The 20,567-nt window shown below is 36.2% G+C and overlaps 1 protein-coding gene and 1 non-coding gene across 5 annotated transcripts in view; one reads left to right on the top strand and one right to left on the bottom strand.

The window, feature by feature from the left end:
• Positions 1 to 240: 240 nt before the first annotated feature.
• The window catches only part of CEMIP2 (cell migration inducing hyaluronidase 2), a 97,552-nt gene continuing 77,225 nt past the window's right edge, over positions 241 to 20,567 (bottom strand). For all 4 annotated transcript variants that reach the window (XM_027839537.1, XM_027839539.1, XM_027839540.1 and 1 more), the window contains 7 exons: positions 18,762 to 18,970; positions 17,112 to 17,294; positions 14,796 to 15,015; positions 10,671 to 10,769; positions 5,088 to 5,242; positions 2,689 to 2,792; positions 241 to 795 (listed from right to left, as the gene is read on the bottom strand). In XM_027839537.1, the coding sequence (XP_027695338.1) occupies positions 599 to 795; positions 2,689 to 2,792; positions 5,088 to 5,242; positions 10,671 to 10,769; positions 14,796 to 15,015; positions 17,112 to 17,294; positions 18,762 to 18,970 (1,167 nt within the window). In that variant the 3' untranslated portion in view covers positions 241 to 598. The remainder of the gene's footprint in view (positions 796 to 2,688; positions 2,793 to 5,087; positions 5,243 to 10,670; positions 10,770 to 14,795; positions 15,016 to 17,111; positions 17,295 to 18,761; positions 18,971 to 20,567) is intronic.
• LOC114026134 lies at positions 1,190 to 1,292 on the top strand. The gene has a single exon (XR_003567098.1). It is a non-coding gene; the product is annotated as a U6 spliceosomal RNA (small nuclear RNA).

Genomic DNA, 20,567 nt, shown 5'->3' with positions numbered 1-20,567 from the left:
ACAAACTCAGTGTAAAAGTGAACAAAGTGACCATGTCCAGACAAGGACAGAAGCCACGCCTGAGCTGCCACTTAGAAACTAACAACAAAAATAAAGTCAGTCAGTAACACGTAAAATCCTCAAAGTCTGCCTGAGGACAGACACAAAAGAATCATCTCCACGTGCCACCTGATGAGTTCAAATGGCTATAAGACACACAACTGAATGTCAGACTTCAAGTAATCCAAGGCACAAGAAGACTTGCCCCCAAATTAGCCTCAGGCACATTCTTGTGAACACCCCAGGTTTCTCCACAATACAAAAACTAGAAAACTGTGTACAGTAAATACAAACTAGGATGGGGGAGGAGGAGGAGGGAAAGGCATCAAGGGAAAGGGAGAAGAGACACTCTGAATAAACTGGCTTTACAAATAGGAATAAATTCTTTAACATTTTGTACAATGAGAAGGTGCACAGACTGGCACTGAAGCTGTCGATTCAGGCTTCTGTCGCAAACAGCAAAATGATTTCCTCAGGTTTTAACAGTGTCATTTAAAATGCCATAAATTAAATAAGTTAGTTCACATTTTCCCCTAGCACTTAAGTTATATTTTAGTCTCTAATGTGCTCTTGAAGCTCTCTTTAAAAGTTCGATGTCTCTTCTTCGGATACTGTGGACTTTGTCGCAGCCATACTCTTCCAGTTGCAAAGGTATGTATTTTTCAAGCAGCCCTAGGCCCTGTCCAGCAGGACTGGTAAACAGTTTGGTCCACGCTGGTTTAAAGTTTCCGCTGAATCCCAGGAATACTATACTCCCTGCAACATAAGAGCCCAGTTATTAGTTACAGAGTTCTATGTAAGGCCAGAGGGTGCTCAAACCAGGGATAACCATGAAATCCACATTCCCTTAAGTCAGCAAACTAACTCCTGCCACCCACATCTTGTCCCAAGCAACAAAATACATTCCCATACATTTCTTTTTAAAAGCTCTTTTGCTTTTAAATTTTCAGTCCAGCATGGTGGCCTTCATCTGGAGGACACTTCCCCATTCCCTCTCACTTCCCTGTTCCAAACACTCCTCTCTGGCTATTAGTCTTCTAAATATTTTGTCTTCCTCTATTAGAATAAATTCCTTGAGGTCAGGGACTTTCTTACTTGCTTGTTATCTATATCAGCCTTACTAACACAGTACACAGCACATGGTAAGTATAGAATAAATGCTTTTGGAAGGTAAAATTGGAATGATACAGAGAAGATTAGCATAGCCCCTGCACAAGGATGACATGCAAATTTGTGAAACCTTTCATATTTTTGTAGGAGGGGAAGGGGATGGAGGGGTGCTCATAGAAGGGAGGGCAGATTGGGGGAGGTGGTAGTCAGAAACAAGACAATTTTGAGGAGGGACAGGGTAAAAGGAGAGACTAGAATAAATGGGGGGAAATAGGATGGAGGGAAATATAGTTAGCAATTACAACTGTGAAAAAATTTTGAAGCAAGTTTCTCTGAAAAAGGCCTCATCTCTCAAATAAATAGAGAAATGAGTCAAATTTATAAAAATAAGAACCATTCTACAAATGATAAACGATCAAAAAATATATAGTAAGTTTTCAGATAAAGTAATCAAAGCTATTTATAGTCATGTAAAAAAAATGTTCTAAATCACTACTGATTGGAGAAATGCAAATTAAAATAATTCTGAGGTACTACCTCACACCTAATAGGCTAGAAAAGGAAAATGACAAATGGAGGAGGGGATGTGGGAAAATTGAGACATGAAAACACTGGTAGTGGAGTTGTCAATGGATTCAATTATTATATAGAGCAACTTGGAACTATGCCCAAAGCCATGCATATCCTTTGACCCAGCAATACCATTACTAGGTCTGTATCTCAACAGAGATAAAAAACCAAAAGGAAAAGGACCTATATGTACAAAAATATTTATATCAGCTCTTTTCTGGTGGCAAAGAATTGGAAACTAAGAGGATACCCATCAATTGGGGAATGATTGAATAAGTTATGATACGTTAGGGAATACTAATTGTGCTATAAGAAATGATGAGATAGATGCTCTCAGAAAAACCTGGAAAGACTTACATGAACTGACACAAAAAGAAATAAGTAGAACCAGGAGAAAATTGTGCACAGTAATAACAATATTTGTAAGATCAACTGTGAATGACTTAGCTATTCTCAACAATACAAGGATCCAAGACAATTCTGAAAGACTTATGATGAAAAATGCCATCCATCCCCAGAGAAAGAACTGATAGAGTCAGAATACAGATTCAAAGCATATTTTTTTTTAACTTTATTTTTCTTGGATTTTTTATTTTGGTCTATGTTTTCTTTTACAACATGACTAATATGGAAATGTTTTGCATGACTACACATATATAACCTATGTCAAATTGCTTGCCTTCTCAGTGAGAAGGGTGGGGAGGGAGAAAGAGAATTTGGAACTCAATTTTAAAAATGAATGTTGAAAAAATGTTTTTTATGTATAGTTAGGAGAAAATAAAGTACTAAACAAAAAGAGACCCTTTTTTATAAGGAACAGTCAATGATGGAAAAGGCAGAAAAAGAGAGGGTATACCTTTTAATTTTTATTTCTTTCATTCATTGACAAGTTAAAGTTCCCAGTGAACATATAAAAATGTAGATAGCATAAGCAACTTAAGAGTTATCCACAAAAATGTAAATACCAACCTTTGTTATGAAGATGAGCTGGTTTGGCTAATCCCAGGGGTATTAAAGCTTCAGAAATATTCAGATTTTTAATTTCTCCTCTTGTGCTCAGCAGAACAATTGACCTATATTTTAAAAAATTTAGAATACTTCATTTTCATTCAGTGAAATGTCTATTATATACACACAAATGCCCCTCATTTTCTCCAGCCTCATACCCCTTACCTTCTCATAAACTATCCCCAGCAAAGACAAAATATAAACTTGGATAAGCCATAGATATTTTAGGTAGACTGAGCTAGCGAAGGGCTCAGGCTGTAACTCTTTTAGTAGGGGGTACAGAGCCAATGTGTGATGGAAGCAGCCAGAATTCCCTTCTAAAGGCCAAGCAATCTCAGCAGCAGGATGCCTCAAAAACAGAGTCTCAAGAAATCCTAAAGCTTTGACTACCTCTGCATAGATGAGAGCTGCCCAGCCCAGTTTCATGGAATGCCTTCCATCTGCCCAGGAATTCAGTGACTCTAAAAAGGGGTTCTTAACCTGAGGTCCATGGACCCCCTAAGCTATCTTTGGATAAATTTTAGACATTTGGTGAACTTAAATGGGAATATATATGCACGCACACACACACAACACACACTCTCTCTCTCTCTCTCTCTCTCTCACACACACACTTTTTCATTAACCTCTAACTGAAATTTAGAATTATCTTCAATTGGGAATTTTTCTGGAAAAAAAAAAGCATTATTTTGATAATAAGCCCATTGACCTCACCAGACTGGTGAAAGAGGCCCATGGCACAAAAAGGGCTAAGAACTGATACTCTAGAAGTTAATCCTAGTAGCCCCAGGAGAGTATTCATTTGCACAGCTAAATCTTACACCTAAATAATCTGTTGGCAGAGTGATTTGTGAGTTCAAAGGACTATCTTGAATATCTGTGGCAAAATTCATATCAGGCTGAATTCTTGGATGTTTTAGAATTAATTGTTTACAACAAAACATTAAAGAATAAGGCCCAGGAAAAGATTCCTCCATAAGAGTAACAATCTAAGGCAGGAGAAGTGAGGAAGTTAAAAAAAAGATATTTGCGGGGGGGGGCCGTTGTTCAGGGGAGTGGAGAGAGACAGAGGGACAAAGAAGGAAGGGGATAGGGAGAGGAAGGGAGGGAGAGAGAGAGGAAGGAAGCAGGGAAAGAAAGAGAGAGAGATCAAATAATCTGCTGAATAATGAAAATCAGAATATGTGAAGATCTGTTTCTGATGTCTACATAAAACAATGGTAAGATATATTGAAGGTAATCCAAAAATGGAAAAGGCTTACAAAATAAAATGTGCATTTTGGGGGCTTTTCTAAACAAAAGCATGTGAACTACATGGGCATCAGTAATGGTTAATATGATAAATAATCTTTATCACAGTCATTGGATTAAAGAGGACCTTGAGATCATTCCTGAGAGTGAAAATTAAAAAAAAAAAAAAGATTTAGATTATTCCCAAAAGACAACAGTCTCTTCTACGTGAGGATGACCAAAACAACAACAAAAAAAGTCTGACTTGTCCATCTTATTCAAAGTGATGGGCAGATGAGGGTCTCTATCAAAAATACCTCAGGTTGTTTTCAAAGCTCTGCTCCATTCTGCCTCACCAGATTATGACCTTGGACCCTCACTTTAGCTCTATACTCAGGGTCTATACCTTGCAAAAGCAATCATCGTGTAAGGACCTTTTAGGCCCTTCTGGTACATTAGTAACTTGTGTAGACAGTTCCCACCTATACCCAAATCTCTATAACAGAGAGGGTTAACAATAAATTCGCAGTGTGTCTTTCTTTCCCCTAAGAGATTCTATAACAATACATAAATGTCCAGAATTCAAGCCCTCAGACAATAATAGTAATAACTAGTCTCTGTGTCCTGCTTTATGGTCAGCAAAGCGTCAACATGGATACACCATCTCATTTGTTCATCTGCAGGTCTGCTGAACTGAAAATAATTCGAGACCACTCCTCAAAGAAAAACAGGGAAAGAAACTGTTCTACAGAGGACAAAAATTGGGGGTGGGGAATGGGGAGGGCAGGGAACACAGCACTAAAAGAGGCATGGACTATGTTAAAATGTCAGAGTAGGGAGACAATTTAAAGAGCCCAGAGTTAACTGTTATCTTATCAGAGTACTTCACCGCTTTAAAATACCCTATTTTTATTGTATGGAAATACAAACTGGTAGCCTCCTACAGTAGACAGAACACTGAATTTGGAGAGTGAGGAAAACTAGTTTGACAATTGTTAGCTGTTTGACCCTGGGTAAGTCACTGTTCCTAAGCCTCAGTTTCCTCACCTATAAAATAAGATACTTACTGTGGGAAAAGTGCTTTAAAAACCTTAAGGTGCACTATTATTATTACAAAAAAGTTCACATACCTCACAGGAATTGATGTTTTTAAATATTCTTTCAGACGTTCAACTTCATTAAAAGAGAATAATTTGTTTTGAGATACTCGGCAAGGAACACTACAGGCATCCACAACAAGGAGATACAGACCCACACCTGTGACTGGATAGTTGGTACCATTGACCTGATAATACAAAGACATTACCTGCTATTAATGCTATTTTTGTGGTTTCTCAACTATTCGTTACTCTCTTTTCCCATTCCCCTTTGATTTTTTAAAATTCATTTTTAAAATTTTATTTTTTAATTAACCAGCATTTATTTTCTTTCCTTTCTACATACCCTTAATTTAAAAGAAAAACAAACAAACAAACAAACACCTTTTAAACAAATATTCCTAGCCACGCAAAAACAAATTTCCACATTGGCCATGTCTCATTCTGCATCTAGAAACCATTCTCTTTTAGGGGATGGGTAGCATGCTTCATCATCCATCCTCTGGAATCATGGTTGCTCACTTCCTTGATTAGAGTTCTTAAGTTTTTCAAAGTTGTTAGTCTTTTTGTTTGTTTGTTTTTGTTTTTTGGTAAATAGCATTTTATTTTTTCCAATTACACGTAAAGATAGTTTTCAAAATTCATTTTTTGTAAGATTTTGAGTTTCAATTTTTTTCTCCCTCTCTCCCATCCCCCCTTCCCAAGACAGAAAGCAGTCTAATATATGTTATGCATGTGCAATCATGGAACCATATTTCCACATTAGTCATGTTGTGAAAGAAGAAACAGAACAAAAGGAAAAAGCCACACACACACATTAAAAAAAAAGTAGAAATAGTATACTTCGTTCTGCATTCAGACTCCATAGTTCTTTCTCTGGACGTGAATAACATTTTCCATCATGAGTCTTTTGGAATTGTCTTGGATCATTGAATGGCTGAGAAGAGCTAAGTCTATCACACTTGATCACTGCACAATGTTGCTGTTATACTGTGTACAATGTTATCCTAGTTCTGCTCACTTCACTCAGCATCAGTTCATTTAAGTCTTTCCAAGTTCTTCTGAAATCTACCTGTTCATCATTTCTTATAGCAGAAGAGTATTTCATTACATTCACATACCACACCTTATTCAGCCATTCCCCAATTGATGGGTATCCCCTCAGTTTCCAACTCTTTGCCACCACAAAAAAAGCTGCTATAAATATTTTTATTCAGGTAGGTCCTTTTTCCTTTTTTATAATCTCTTTGGGATACAGACCGAGTAGTGGTATTGCTGGATCAAAAAGTATGCAGAGTTGGATTGCCCTTTGGGCATAGTTCTGAATTGCTCTCCAGAATGGTTAGATCACTTCACAACTCCACCAACAATGCCTTAGTGTCCCAATTTTTCCACATCTTCTCCAACATTTATCATTTTCCTTATTGGTCAAATTAGCCAATCTGATATGTGTGAGGTGGTACCTACAGTTGTTTTAATTTGCATTTCTCTAATCAATAGTGATTTAGAGCATTTTTTCATATAATAGTTTGAACTTCTTAATCTGAAAATTGCCTGTGCATATCTTTTAACCATTTATCAATTGAGGAATTATTTGTATTCTTATAAATTTGATTCTGTTTGCTATATATTTGAGAAATGAGGCCTTTATAAGTATCACTGACTGTAAAAATTGTTTCCCATCTTTCTGCTTTCCTTCTAATCTTGGTTGGGTTGGTTTGGTTTGTGAAAAACTTTTCAATTTAATGTAATAAAAATTATCCATTTTGTATTTCATAATGTTCTTTATCTCATTTGGAAATAAATTCTTCCCTTCTCCATAGATCTGACAGGTGAACTATTCCTTGCTCACCTAATTTGCTTATGGTATGACCCTCTATATTTAAATCATGTGCCTATTTTGACCTTATCTTGGTATATACAGTAAGATGTTGGTCTTTGCCTAGTTTTGGCCATGCTATTATCCAATTTTCCTGACAGTTTTTGACAAATAGTGAGTTTTTATCCCAGAAATTGGAGTCTTTGGGTTTATCAAACCATGGATTACTATGATCATTTACTACTGGCATGTTGAGTACCTAATATATTCCACTGATCCACCACTCTACTTCTTAGCCAGTACCAAATAGTTTTGATGAATGCTGCTTTATAATATAGTTTTAGATCTGGTATAACTAGGCCACCTTCCTTTGCATTTTTTTTATTAATTCCCTTGATATTCTTGACCTTTTGTTCTTCCAGATGAATTTCTTTTTTTATTTTTTCTAGCTCTACAAAATAATTTCTGGTAGTTTGATTGGCATGGCACTGAATAAGTAAATTAATTTAGGTACAGTTGTCATTTTTATTATATTAGCTCAACCTTCCCATGAGCAACTGATGTTTTTCCAGTTGTTTAGATCTGCCTTGATCTGTGTGAAAAGTGTTTTGTGATTGTGTTCATATGGTTCCTGGGTTTGTCTTGGCAAGTAGGCTACCAACTCTTTTATATTACTGACAGTTATTTTAAATGGAATTTCTCTTTCTATCTCTTCTTACTGAGCTTTGTTGGTAACATATAGAAATGCTAATGATTTATGTGAGTTTATTTTATATCCTGCCACTTCATCTATTTTTCCAAATAGTTTATGTAGTATTGGAATTAATTGTTCTTTAAATGTTTGGTAGAATTCACTTCTAAATCTATCTGGCCCTGAAGATTTTTTCTTAGGGAGTTCATTGATGGCTTGTTCAATTTCTTTTTCTAAAATGGTGTTATTTAAATATTTTATTTCCTCTTCTGTTAATCTTGGCAATTTATATCTTTGTAAATATTTGTCTATTTCATTTAGATTGTCAGATTTACTGGCATACAGTTGGGCAAAATAGCTCCTAATTATTGTTTTAATTTCCTCTTCATTAGTGGTGAACTCACCTTTTTCATTTTTGATATTCATAATTTAGTTTTCTTCTTTCTTTTTTTAATCAAATTAACCAAAGGTTTATCTATTTTATTGTTTTTTTTTTCATAAAACTAGCTCTTAGTTTTATTTATTAGTTCAATAGTTTTCTTACTTTCAATTTTATTAATCTCTCCTTTGATTTTCAGAATCTCTAATTTGGTATTTAACTGGGGACTCTTAATTTGCTCTTTTTCTAGCTTTTTAGTTGCATGCTTAGTTCACTGATCTGTTCTTTCTCTATTTTATTCATGTAAGCATTTAGAGATATAAAATTTCCCCTAAATACTACTTTGGCTGCATCCCATAAATTTTGGTATGTTGTCTCATTATTATCATTCTTTCTGATGAAATTATTGATTGTTTCTATGATTTGTCGTTTGACCCACTCATTCTTTAGGATTAGATTATTTAGTTTCCAAATGATTTTTAGTCTATCTTTCCATGGCCTTGGATTACATGTAATTTTTATTGCATCATGATCTGAAAAGAATGTATCTAATATTTCTGTCTTTCTGAATTGAATTGTGAGATTTTTATGCCCTACTACATGGTTAATTTTTGTGTAGGTACCATGTACTGCTGAGAAAAAGGTATATTACTTTCTATCCCCATTCAATTTTCTCCAGACGTCTGGTATATCTAACTTTTCTAAAATCTATTTACTTCCTTAACTTCTTTATTGTTTATTTTGTGGTTAGATTTATCTAGTTCTGAGAGGGGAAGGTTGAGGTCTCCTACTAGTATAGTTTTGCTGTCTATTTCTTCCTGTAACTCACTTAACTTCTCCTTTAAGAATCTGAATGCTATAACACATGGTGTATATATGTTTAGTATTGATATTACTTCACTGTCTACGGTACCTTTTAGCAGGATGTAGTTTCCTTCCTTGTCTCTTTTAATTAGGTCTATTTTTGCCTTTGTTTTGTTTCATCCTCTCCTTTCTTTCCCTCTACTGTAAACAGGTCTTTCATGCCTCTTCATGTGATATAATATATACCATTCTGCCTCCCCCTTTCCTTTTTTCCCAGTACAATCTTTTTTTTTCTCCCCTTAATTTTTTTTATCATATCACAGGCAACTTATACCCACACCCTCTGTCTAAGTATATGCCTTCTAACTGCCCTAAATAGAGATACTGTTCTCAGAGTTATAAGTATCATCTTCCGGTGTAGGAATTTAAATAGTTTAACTTTACTGAATACCATGGTTACCTTTTTGTGCTCTCTTGAGTCTTGTATTTGAAGATCAAACTTTCTGGTTAGTTCTGGTCTTTCATGGGGAAAATTTGAAAGTCTACTATTTCATTGAATATACATCTTTTCCCCTAAAGATTATGTCAATTTTGTTGGGTAGTTGATTCTTGGTTGCCTTTAAAGAGACATATCACTCTGCTCTGAGCAATCATTTTTGGAGATTCAATTTGGCCTGTGGTTATGGTTAAGTCATCTGATGTTAGCATGGCAGCCAATTTCATGAAAAAGTTTCACAATTTGACAATATCAATATTGACTCATTTTTGACAAGCCCACATACAAGATACCTGCAGAAGCCACTGTGATGATCAGATACAGCTCACTGAACCCAATTCTGTGTGTATCACTGGAGTTCACAGCTCTAAGTGTCTGTGATGTTGTTGATTTAGGCAACTTCCAGGTAAGGAAACTCCCTTTAACAATGCAGGTCAGTATGTTCTTTGCAACTTACAATATTAGAGCAATGTCTAGAGCACTAAGATGGTCAACTGACTTGCCTAAAGTCATACAGCCAATAATATGTATCAAAGTGGGACTTGACCCAGTTCTTCCTGGCTTTGAGAATAGCTCTCTAGCCACTGGGGAGCCCTGGGAAAGACCCTCAAAAACTGAAAGCTTCCAGTTTTGTCATCAGTAAAAATGGAGGAGATGTTAGTTTAATATATGGAAGGATCATCATGGTTTAGTAGAAAGTATACTGGTTTGGAGTCAGAGGACCTGGGTTAAATAATGCCTAATGTTATAGTAATGCAAAATACTCACTTCCATGATGAATTTATTTCCCATACTTTCCAGTATACAAATGCAAAAGTTCAGGGATTACCTGCATGTGGATTTTCCAAGGGAAAATATTATTTTTATCTGAGGTAGTTTTTTCCCGACACTCAGCTGATTCCTAAATCACCTTATGCTCACTCTCAGTCAATATGTGCTTTAGTAATATAAACTCATCTTAATCTTAGTTCAAACTGAAGGTAATTAGGAAGATAAATCTGCTCTGGCTGTAGGAGAAAAACAAAACAAAACAAAACCAATATAAATGAAAGCCAATTAATTTAGTGGCTCTCTCTGCGACTGCTTCTTTTTTTTCCAGTGGCACAGGTCACTAAGAACTGATTGTACAAATAAATAACAATTCCCAGAAACCACTCATGTTGATGGGCCAAAGATCTGGCTTCAGATTCTGCTCCTGACACTTAGTAGCTATTCAACTTTAGGCAAAGCACTTAGCTTTTCCTAGACTCAGTTTCCTCATCTGTAAATTAGGGATAATATTTAGAATACCTACTTTACAGGACTGTGATGATGTTCCAATGAGATAATGTAGAAAAAACATTCTGCAAGCTTAAAATGCTATATGATTGTCTTTAACAATTATTTTCAAATAAACAAGAGAAGTTCACTAATAAGCTTTTACTCACAGAGATGAAGGATTTATTTCCACGCTGAATGTCTGCTTTGCTAGGTGACTGGAACTGTACAGGCAAGTAGAACTTGTGAGGATCACTGGTAAACACCATCTAGGTAATGAAATAAGTCAACACACATCATCTGAATTTGGCTACAAAAATTACCTCCCTTAAATACCTTAAACTCACTTTGGCTGGAGCTCCTAGGTCAGAGATGTTTCACATTTTCAGGGGGTTCTGAAAACCCTTCTCAGTTGTTTTTAGAGGATCCTGAATCTCTACTTTGGTGAAGAGTTAGAACAAAGCCACTAAGTGACAGGCTTTCATCTTTTCACTCCCCAAGTCAAAAAAATGTCAGTGATTCCTTGTTTTCTATTGCCTCAAATGCAAATTGTGTTGCTTTCAAAACCCCTCTAGAACAGTGGCATCAAACTCAAATAGGAACAGAGTCCTGAGACTGCATATTGACACAGAAAAACACAAATTAACATTATATTGTACTGTATTTTAATTTATTTCGTTAAAGATTTCCCAATTACATTTTAATCTGGTCTGACCAAACTCAGGAGTGGCCATAAGTTTGACATCTCTGCTCTAGAATATGACCTTGACCTTATTTCTCACATATAACCCCATAACATCAACCCTCCCTTCCAGTCATGTTTAGTACCTCACTGTCTCTTAAATCTATTATGCTCCTTCCTGCCTCTGGCCCTATACTCAGTGGTGGTCCCATCACCTGGAATGCTGTCTTGTCTTGCCTCTGTCTATCCAAGCCCTGTAAACTTTCAAAACCTGTATCAAGTTCCATATTTTCCAAAAAGTAGGTCTACTCCTCTTAGGAATGAAAAAGATTGCAGTCAATCACTCCATTTAACAGTTTATTAGCTGTTTGATTTGCTTTCTAATTGTTTTACATACACTAGATTTATCTCCCAATTGAATTGTCAGTGACCTTGACAACAGGGACCATGTTTCTTACTCTGGAAAATCTCAACACTAAACATACAAATAAGTACTTGTTGACTGATTAGTGATCAAAGAGATACAAATTCAGTAGTTAGATATGTCTATACATGCTTTCGGGCAGCTCGGTGGGGCAGTGGATAGAGTGCTGGACCTGAAGTTGAGAAGACTCATTTTCATGAGTTCAAACCTGGCCTCAGATATTTACTAGCTGTGTGACCCTGGGCAAGTCACTTTGCCCTATTTGCCTCAACTTCCTCATCTGTAAAAGGAGCTGGAGAAGGAAATGGCAAATCACTCCAGTATCTTTGCCAAGAAAACCCCAAATGGGGTCACAGAGAGTCAGACAGGACTGAAACAATATCTGAACAACAAATACTTTCCTTCAATGAACTCCACCGGCACCAGAACACTGGGGCTCTGGGGAATCATGTTAGGAAATAGCATGTTACAAGAGAAATAACACTGATCCGAGAGTGAGAGGACACGAGTTTAAATCATAGGTCTAATGCTTATAGTGTGGGACCTCTGGCAAGTCACTTAACACTCTAAAACCTCAATTTCCTAAGCTGTAAAATGAGAGGGTTGAACTACATGGCGGTTTGAGCTCTCAATCTACGACACTATGATACCAGACCTCATTCCGTCCAAAACTTCTATTCTAAAATAATTCAACTACTAAATGCTTCATGTGATATCATACTAGTCACTGCCAACCTGAGAACTTTAGTTTTCTCTAAAAAAGAAAAATCCTCTAACGTTTTTCAGGGGCCTTATAAAGCCCCTAAGTCCCTTGGATCAGAGGAACTCTATGGACAGAGCCAATGGAAAAATTAAACTAGAGATGTAGTATTACTTGAATAAGTTATTGTCACTAAAACTAGAGCCATGGCTGATCAAAGAAAAAGAATTAAACAAAACTTAAGATAAAAAAGTGGTTGATGAATGGATGGAAAGTTTTAAAGTGAGGGTGGTGTTTTTCTAGAAGAGCGCTTATTGTATGTTACGGGAAAGCCTAATGTAATCATTTCTGCCTGTTCCAGTTTACTCTTATAAATGTATCTGGGAACAGAAAAAACAAAAACAAAAACAAAAGAACGGATGTGGCAAGGGAAAGGTTTTTATTTTTCCCAGACTCCCCTAGTGTTGATAAGAAAGGAAAAGAAAGATTAAAGTATATTTTCCCACAGTAGTATGCAATGCATTTTGTGTCAATTTCAGCTCTTTAAAAAAAATCTCACCTATACCATATTTCTCTTTTTCAACCTCAATGCTACTTTGACAGATAAAAGTGATCTCACAAAGCTGATCACTAATCTTCCCCCTAAATGTATTTTGTTTCTGTGGTTTACCCCAAATCTTGCCACATGATTTTTAAAAAATTTCTCTTATGAAAGTCTGTTTCCTTTTTTTTTAGGGAGATCAGCATCAAAGGGCAGGAAGTATGTGGGTGTTCTTGCACATCATGGTAAGGAGTTACTGTGCTATGCACTTATTTTTATCTGTGATGGGTCTGTTTTCATTTTGAACCCCTTCTTGTGCATCTAATTTTTAGGTCAGATTTAGACTGTTGTCTCTTTGTTCAAGAAGACATGGATTCTAGTCCAGCCTCTAATACATACTGGTTGTGTGACCCTAGGCAAGTCACTTAACTTCTCAGTACTTCAGGCAACAATCTAAGAATACAAGTTTCAGAAATAGTGGTGATCAGCATTGGTGGAGGCAATTTCCTCATCCAGGAGTTCCCTACACCAACGAAAACACAAATGGTCCCAAGTCCTTATAAAATGGCATTTTCTAAAAAGAGCTCACACATAACGGGGGAAAAAAAGGAAACAACATTTTTACATCATTGAAGTATTGAAGTATGTAGATAGTGAGATTACAGAATCATATTAAATATAAAGAAAAGAAGGTGGTGAGCATGGCGGCACATTCCTGTAGTCCCTACTAACAGGGAAGAGTTTTCAGATGTGGAAGGGCTAACACCAATCACGTCTCTCCACTGAATCTGGCACCAATATGATGGGTAAGGAATGGCTACTAGGCTGCCTAAGGAAAGGTGGACTAGCTTAGGTTGGAAAAACAGAGCAGTTTTAAAGGTTCCCTGTTGATCAGTATTGCAATCAAGTCCATGAATGGTTTAAGTACTTCCAGCATGGGTAAGATAGGGAGATCCAAAAACAAAACAAACAAAACAAAAAAGATAGGGAGACCTAGTTTCAGAAAAAAAATATATGTGCATATATGTAATATATATGAACTATATTAAAATATATTCTCTGCATTGCAAAGTCATATGTCTTGCAAACCTTGTTAATGTAATCAGGAGAGACATTTTTTGTCTAGTCCAAATTCTGTGAATATCAAAAACTTCACCACTGGGCTAAATAATAGAAGCTAGTATTTATGTTATACTTTAAAGTTTACAAAGCATTTTACAAATATTGTCACATTTTATCCTCACAACTGTGAGAGGTAGGTGTTATAATTACATTCATTTTACAGATGAGGAAACTGAGGCAGAGGTTAAATGACTTGCCCAGGGTCACATAGCTAGCATGTGTTTGAAGCCAGATTTTGAACTCAAGTCTTCCTAATTCCAGGTCCACCATTCTATCCATTATGCCACCTAACTAGCTAAAAATTAAGGGATGCCACTATGAATTTTAACTTGCTAACTTACTCTTCAAAGGAGCTGTGATCTCATTTGTTTGGAACCTATCAATAGGCTTAAAGGCTTTCCTCAGTTTTTTTTTTTATAGCCCAGTGCAGTCCTTAATCTGTTCTCCCTCTCTCTCTCTCTCTCTCTCTCCCTCCCTCCCTTCCTTCTTTCCTTCCTTTCTACCTCTCTTCCTTTATTCTCTCCTTCCCTCCTTCTTTCTTTCCTTCCCTCTAATGATTGGCATGGGAGAATTTGATCTGCTCCATTTCCAGTTTGCCCCTCCTTAGAGGTCTGCTCCTAGAGGCTCACCATTTTGGCACTGGATTTAGTGTAAATACCCAACTGGCATAGCCCACTGAAGCTCCCTAGTTCAAGAAATCTACCACTCTGAGTATCACCAGTAGCAGAGATTATAAATGAGTACCATCATGCCCAGCCCACTTTCCTTCTTAACACAAAATTATATGGGTTTTCTCCCCTAGTCCATAATGTCACTACTCTCCTACCTGATGTGTGCCACAGCTTTGACAGAGTCCAGTTAACATTGCTGGCATCTTCTTGGTGACTGATGGTTTCTTGGAGTATTGTGGGTAAGCTTTAGCCATGCAATTACTGATCTCTTTTGAGCTAGTTGTTGCTTGTATCTTGATCCGTTCACATCCCTCAGATGAGCAATAACCGTGACCTTCCCTGTTGTTTTTAGCTTTGAGGTACAGAAACAGCAATCTACATAAAATGGAAACACATCCACTGAGCTAGGATTAACACCAGATAATGACATACTTGAATCATTCTTTAATTATATACTTTTGGTCAGAATGGACACACCAAGATAAAATTATTGCTATGGCGTGACTTTTCATTTATAAGCTATTACAAAACATGGTAGAGTTGCTTAGATAATATGTTTACAACCAAGGAAAGGGACCAAATGAAATGATCACTTAGTGTAGAAGTGTCAAACTCATAGACCTGAAGGCTGCAGGCTGCCCCCAAAATTCCCTAGTATTCCCTATATTGGGAGTTCCCCATACCAGTGAAGTCTCAGGAGCAATCCCTAGTCCTTTTCCATAGCAGTAGCATTTTCTAAAAAGTTAGGGGTTCATACATCAAGAAAAAACCAGGGAAAAAAATTTATATATATATATATCATTGACATGTAAAAGGTCATGCTACTGGAGTCCAAACCACTGTAAATCCTATTAAAGCAGATCCACATTCTAAGCAAAAGTTGTAGGGTAACTGTTACAGGAATCACCATACCAGGAAGGTTTTTTGCTTTTTTGTTTGTTTGTTTGTTTTTTAGCTTTCCTTCTATGTCCTTTGAGGAAATGTAATTCAAGTGCAGCAATTTGTTTATAGACAAAAGCACCATGGTAGCCTAGCATCGTGTTTGCTACAATCAAACTATAAAATGCTATGTAATAAGGACTTTAGAGCTGTCTTATTTTGGTGGAATTCTATAAAACCTAATGTTACTACAAGCACATATAGGTAGGCTAAATATCTAGACATTGCTACCTTGAAGGACTATGGGAAAAGTGCTTTTCCATAGGAAACCCTAGCAAAATTAGTCAAACAATGGGAATTCTTGCTGAGTTTGTTATAATCAGTTATCCATTAATATTTTGCTCCTTTCCCAGAATATTAAAAAGCAATAGCAACAACAAAAATCCACTTGGGCATTTTGTTTCACTGATTCTACCTAATACAACTTCATTAATTTCCTGGTTTTGTACATCTTCCTTAATCTGACAACTTTGCCCCACTCTCATTTGATTTTTTTGTTTCCTAAAACAATTATAAACATGTCAAGTCTTTCCCAACTCAGTCATGATCTTGGTTATGGCACCTGCCATAATATCTGTAATCTCATTCTTCCTTTGCGTTAATGAAAAATGCCTTGACCAAATAAGGGAAATGCAGAATATTAAATCAATTCTTCAACAGTCTGTTAAAAGATAAGAATTTTCTATAAGAATAAAGTTATTTCAACTAAACTTGTTGGGTATTCTAGGGGCTTAGAAAATCAAAAGGCAAAATTAAATATAACCAAAAGCACACACTAAAACCAGAAGCAGAAATTGCGGCTTGGGACTAGGCCATTCCTGAATGGATGCCATCTAAAGGACCCTAAGAACCCATGAACAGGATTAGATCAAAGAAGTTAGCTCCCGTGCAGAAAAGAGAAAGTAAGAAATAGCTTTGTTCTATTCATACTCAATTAAAGTTGTAACTCACAATCATAAAGATTTGTATGAGGCTCAGAGAAATGAAATAACTTGCCAGTGGTCACGTAGCTAGTAAATGCCAAAGGCAAGATTTGAACCCATATTCCTGTCTCCAAGTTCAGCACTCTATACACTATCTCACTTTGCCTGGTGAAATTCTTTTTATTTAGTGATAAGTGGTCAGTGTGAATGATGATTACAGATACAGTGAGAAAGAGAGCAAGGCAGATTTCACTGAAATATGAAGTCTGATTTTTTTAAAAATCATGACATGTAAAAGAGCTAACTGTTATTTAATTCTTAAACTTGTCTTCCTGTTATGTCTCTGGTAGAGATGCTTTTCTTCCTCTCTCTCCAACTCTGTGCTAATAGGTGAATGCTAAACATTTCCACTAGACTCTGTCTGCCAACAATTATAAGCCATTTTGGTTTTCTTCTAAACCTCTAATAGCAATGTGCAGAGAACTGCTCCACTACAGTTGCTTTTCTAAACAGCTATCATACCCTATTCTTAGCCACTCTGCAGAGTTGGTAATTTCACTATTAAAGAAAAACAGTAATAATTCTCATCCCCAAGCTCCAGTGACTTACCCTGTGCTATAATCAAAATAGAACTTTCTGTCAGAAGGCTTCCTTTCCAGTTCTTCCATCGAAAGTACAGGCTCATATTCTTCCACATTGGTAGAAATGCCATTCTGCCTGTGGTATCTGCTAAATGTAACTTGAAAAGTGGTGTTTGAGGGATAGCAGAGGCCAACTCGAATCCAGTTATTCCTGCAAGTACAGACAATAGCTTGGCTAGTTTAATTTACAAAACGGGCTGCTTATTAAGTCTTCTATCAGTACTAGGCCTGCCAACATTTTTAGCCTTGAATTTCCCTTCCTTTATTGACTTCTGATTTTTTCTACCATGGATTCCTATTGCTAGTAATGAAAGCACCCAAAATCTCAAGATTTGCCCTAGCATTCTTCTTTGTCTTTCACCCCAAATCCTTTTTAGCAATGACCTTACAGAATGAATATCCAATTGTAACCTCTCTGTTGCAACAAGACTTGCACTTTAATTCTCAATCGTGGTCCAGATGCGCTGACTGACATATACATAGGCCAACATTACCATTGGCTCTTTCCCGCATAGTCAAGAAAGGAAGAAAAACCAAAGATAATGTCCACTCTAGAGTATGTCAGCACTTAGTTCTTCAGTTGTTGAGATTTTTTCATTATATAAACCAGAAAGATTTTGTATTATGATGAATTAACTGGCCTGCTGATTTGGAATAGAATAAACCCAGTTCATACCCTCAATAGAACTAAAAGGTTGGTGTGAGGTTGTACAATTAAGAATTACAAAATAACAATGCAAAGAGGTGGTTTTTGTCATGGAAATGTGTTCCCTTACCATACTCATATACCTGAAAAATCTGTCATTTCATCAGTATGGGCCAAGGCTTCTTAACCTGGGGTCCATAAACTTTTTTTTAATATTTTGATAATTCTATTTCAATAAAATTGGTCTTCTTTGTAATCCTATTCATTTTTTTAATCTATTTGAAAACATCATTCTGAGAAAGGGTTGATAGGTTTTACCAGATGGCCACAAGAAATCTAGGACACACACAAAAAATTAAGAATTCTTGATTTAGGGAAAATCCAGTGTGAGAACTCTGTCCACCAATTCACATTGCAAACAGTCTCTGATTTAGTAAGAAAACCCTAACGAGCTGCCTGAGGCAGAATCTGAAACCAGGTCTTCTTGACTCCAAACCTAACCTATGTCCAATATACCTCTGTCTTGCCTTCATGATGCATCATGTTCACTTGCCTTCATGATGTATCATAAGCAGTTACAGAATTTTAGAGTTGTAAGGAACCATAAAGATCATCTAATCCAATCATTTTACTTTATAGATAAGGAAACTGAAACCCAGAGAGGTTAGATGAATTACCCAAGATCATACTGCTAGAGAGCAGAAAGACCAGGACTAAGAACTAAGAATTTTTAACTTCCAGTTAAGTGCTCTTTGCCCTACTTTCTCCCATACTTCCAACAGAGAGAGTCTAAATACTACTAAAATTCCCAAACCACATTTGTACCAGTTTTTAGAACAGCCTAAAAAATTAAAGTACAATTCTAATCTACTTAATACATGCATTAAAACATATAAAATAAGCATCTCCCACTAATAAACAGCATAACAAAACAATTATTACTTTAACAGACTGAGACCACCATAAACATACTTGTTGAAATTTATGAGGTAAAGAAAGGTAGCTCGTGGGGCTGGTCCATTCCAGTGAATAGTGTATCCCTTTTCTAGCATTACTACTGGCTGGTACTGCTGAAATGCAGCTCTCTGGTTAATCCCTCGCAGTACCATGGGGTTGGATGGGTACTCATCCCGTGTGATGGTCATGCTAAGATTTTGCATGCTCCATGTCTGCACATAAACCTTCAAAAGACAAATATGAAGAATTACAAGAAATTGGATATTAAAAAACAGTTGAATAAGAATTTCCATTGAAAAGGTAGACATCTGTACTTGGAGTAGCCAACTACAACACACTAAGCTATATTTACATTGCAGTTTCCTAAGCTAGAACTGTAAAAAGCAGACAGTGTAGTGTTAGCCAACATCTTCTTAGACTATTCCATACCAGCAGACCAGTTTATTCATCATAACACAAAATCTTTCTGGCTTTTTTAACAGAGGAGGAAAAAAAAGACAACCGAAGAAGAAATGAACAAACCTGTGTAAAATGCATATCCTCTAGCCAAGCTATGAAAGAAGTCCCTCAAAAAACAATATATGGAAAATTTAGCATCTTGAAACATTCACTCTTCATTTTCCATGATATTAGGCAGCTCAAATAGTCATTTTTCAACCACAAAAAAAAAAAGCTAAACTAAGAGTCACTGAAAAAAACTGGCCAAAAAAACCCGATTATTAAATAGAGGCAAATTTGAAAGGTTTGGATTTCATTGTCATTCAAGGCCTCTGCAATGCCAAAACCAACAAAAAAGGAGTATCAAGGCAACCTTTTTACACAGAAATAATAATCTATCCCCAAATTTCTCACTAGTAATAATCACTCCTAGGGATATATTATTAGTAGTATATACATATATGTATGTTATAATATACTATGTAAACCTCCACTTAATCCACAATTCTCCCCATCATGGCATTTTTCTTATTAGTTACCAGGCCATTTTATGGATACTCAGAGTACCAGTGCTGAAACACTCACTGCTAAACATTTACTCCACTTTTTTCTTCCCAATCTTCCAATACTCTACCTTTCCATTCATTTTTAAAAATTATTGTTCTTTATCTATACCTCCTTAATTACAATTTTTTTTTCAATATGAAAATCCCCAGATTATCACTGGCCAGAATTTAGAGCAGTATAGCATTTCCCACCATTAACCCCATGACAGCAATTTCTTGCCATTTTTGCTTGTCTTTACTTCAATTTTAAATCCTTCTTCATGTTATTATCTTCCTTCCTCAATAAACTTCATTCTTGAGTCTGCAAGTACCACAGAAATTCCAAGAAGAAAATAAAGGAACAACTAGTAAACTTATTTTTATCTTGGGATCTGGCAGCCTGCAACTTTGGGCTATAAAAACCTACTTGGTTCTTTTCAAATAACCATAAAAGGTTAGTGGATCAAGTGGCAGGGTCTGAATGGGGAGAACAAAGGCATGGAAGGAATTGGCAAGAAAGAACAACATTTCATAAGGAAAATCTCTAGGTACTATTAAAAGAGGCTTTAAGTGGAAAAAAGATCACATATTCTGAGTAAGTTAACATTTATTTCATGTCCACTCATTACACTAGTCAGGCAAATACCAAAATTCAACCCTATGCCCAACTCTATGCTTAGAAGATAATATATCTGAGTCTTAGGTTTACCATTCCTTCCAATATGATGTATAGTTTTATGAAGGATTTCAGTCTTCATCCATAAGTTAAAAGAGCATCACATATCAACCCACTAGAGTGGCCAAGTTCAAATTCTAACACATTTTGGAAACCCAGTGA

The sequence above is a fragment of the Vombatus ursinus genome, unplaced genomic scaffold, assembly GCF_900497805.2.
Source record: "Vombatus ursinus unplaced genomic scaffold, bare-nosed wombat genome assembly UNPS02014832.1, whole genome shotgun sequence".
Lineage (NCBI taxonomy): Eukaryota > Metazoa > Chordata > Mammalia > Diprotodontia > Vombatidae > Vombatus > Vombatus ursinus.
Note: the sequence above shows the minus strand (reverse complement) of the source record. Positions and strands in the feature narration are given on the sequence as shown.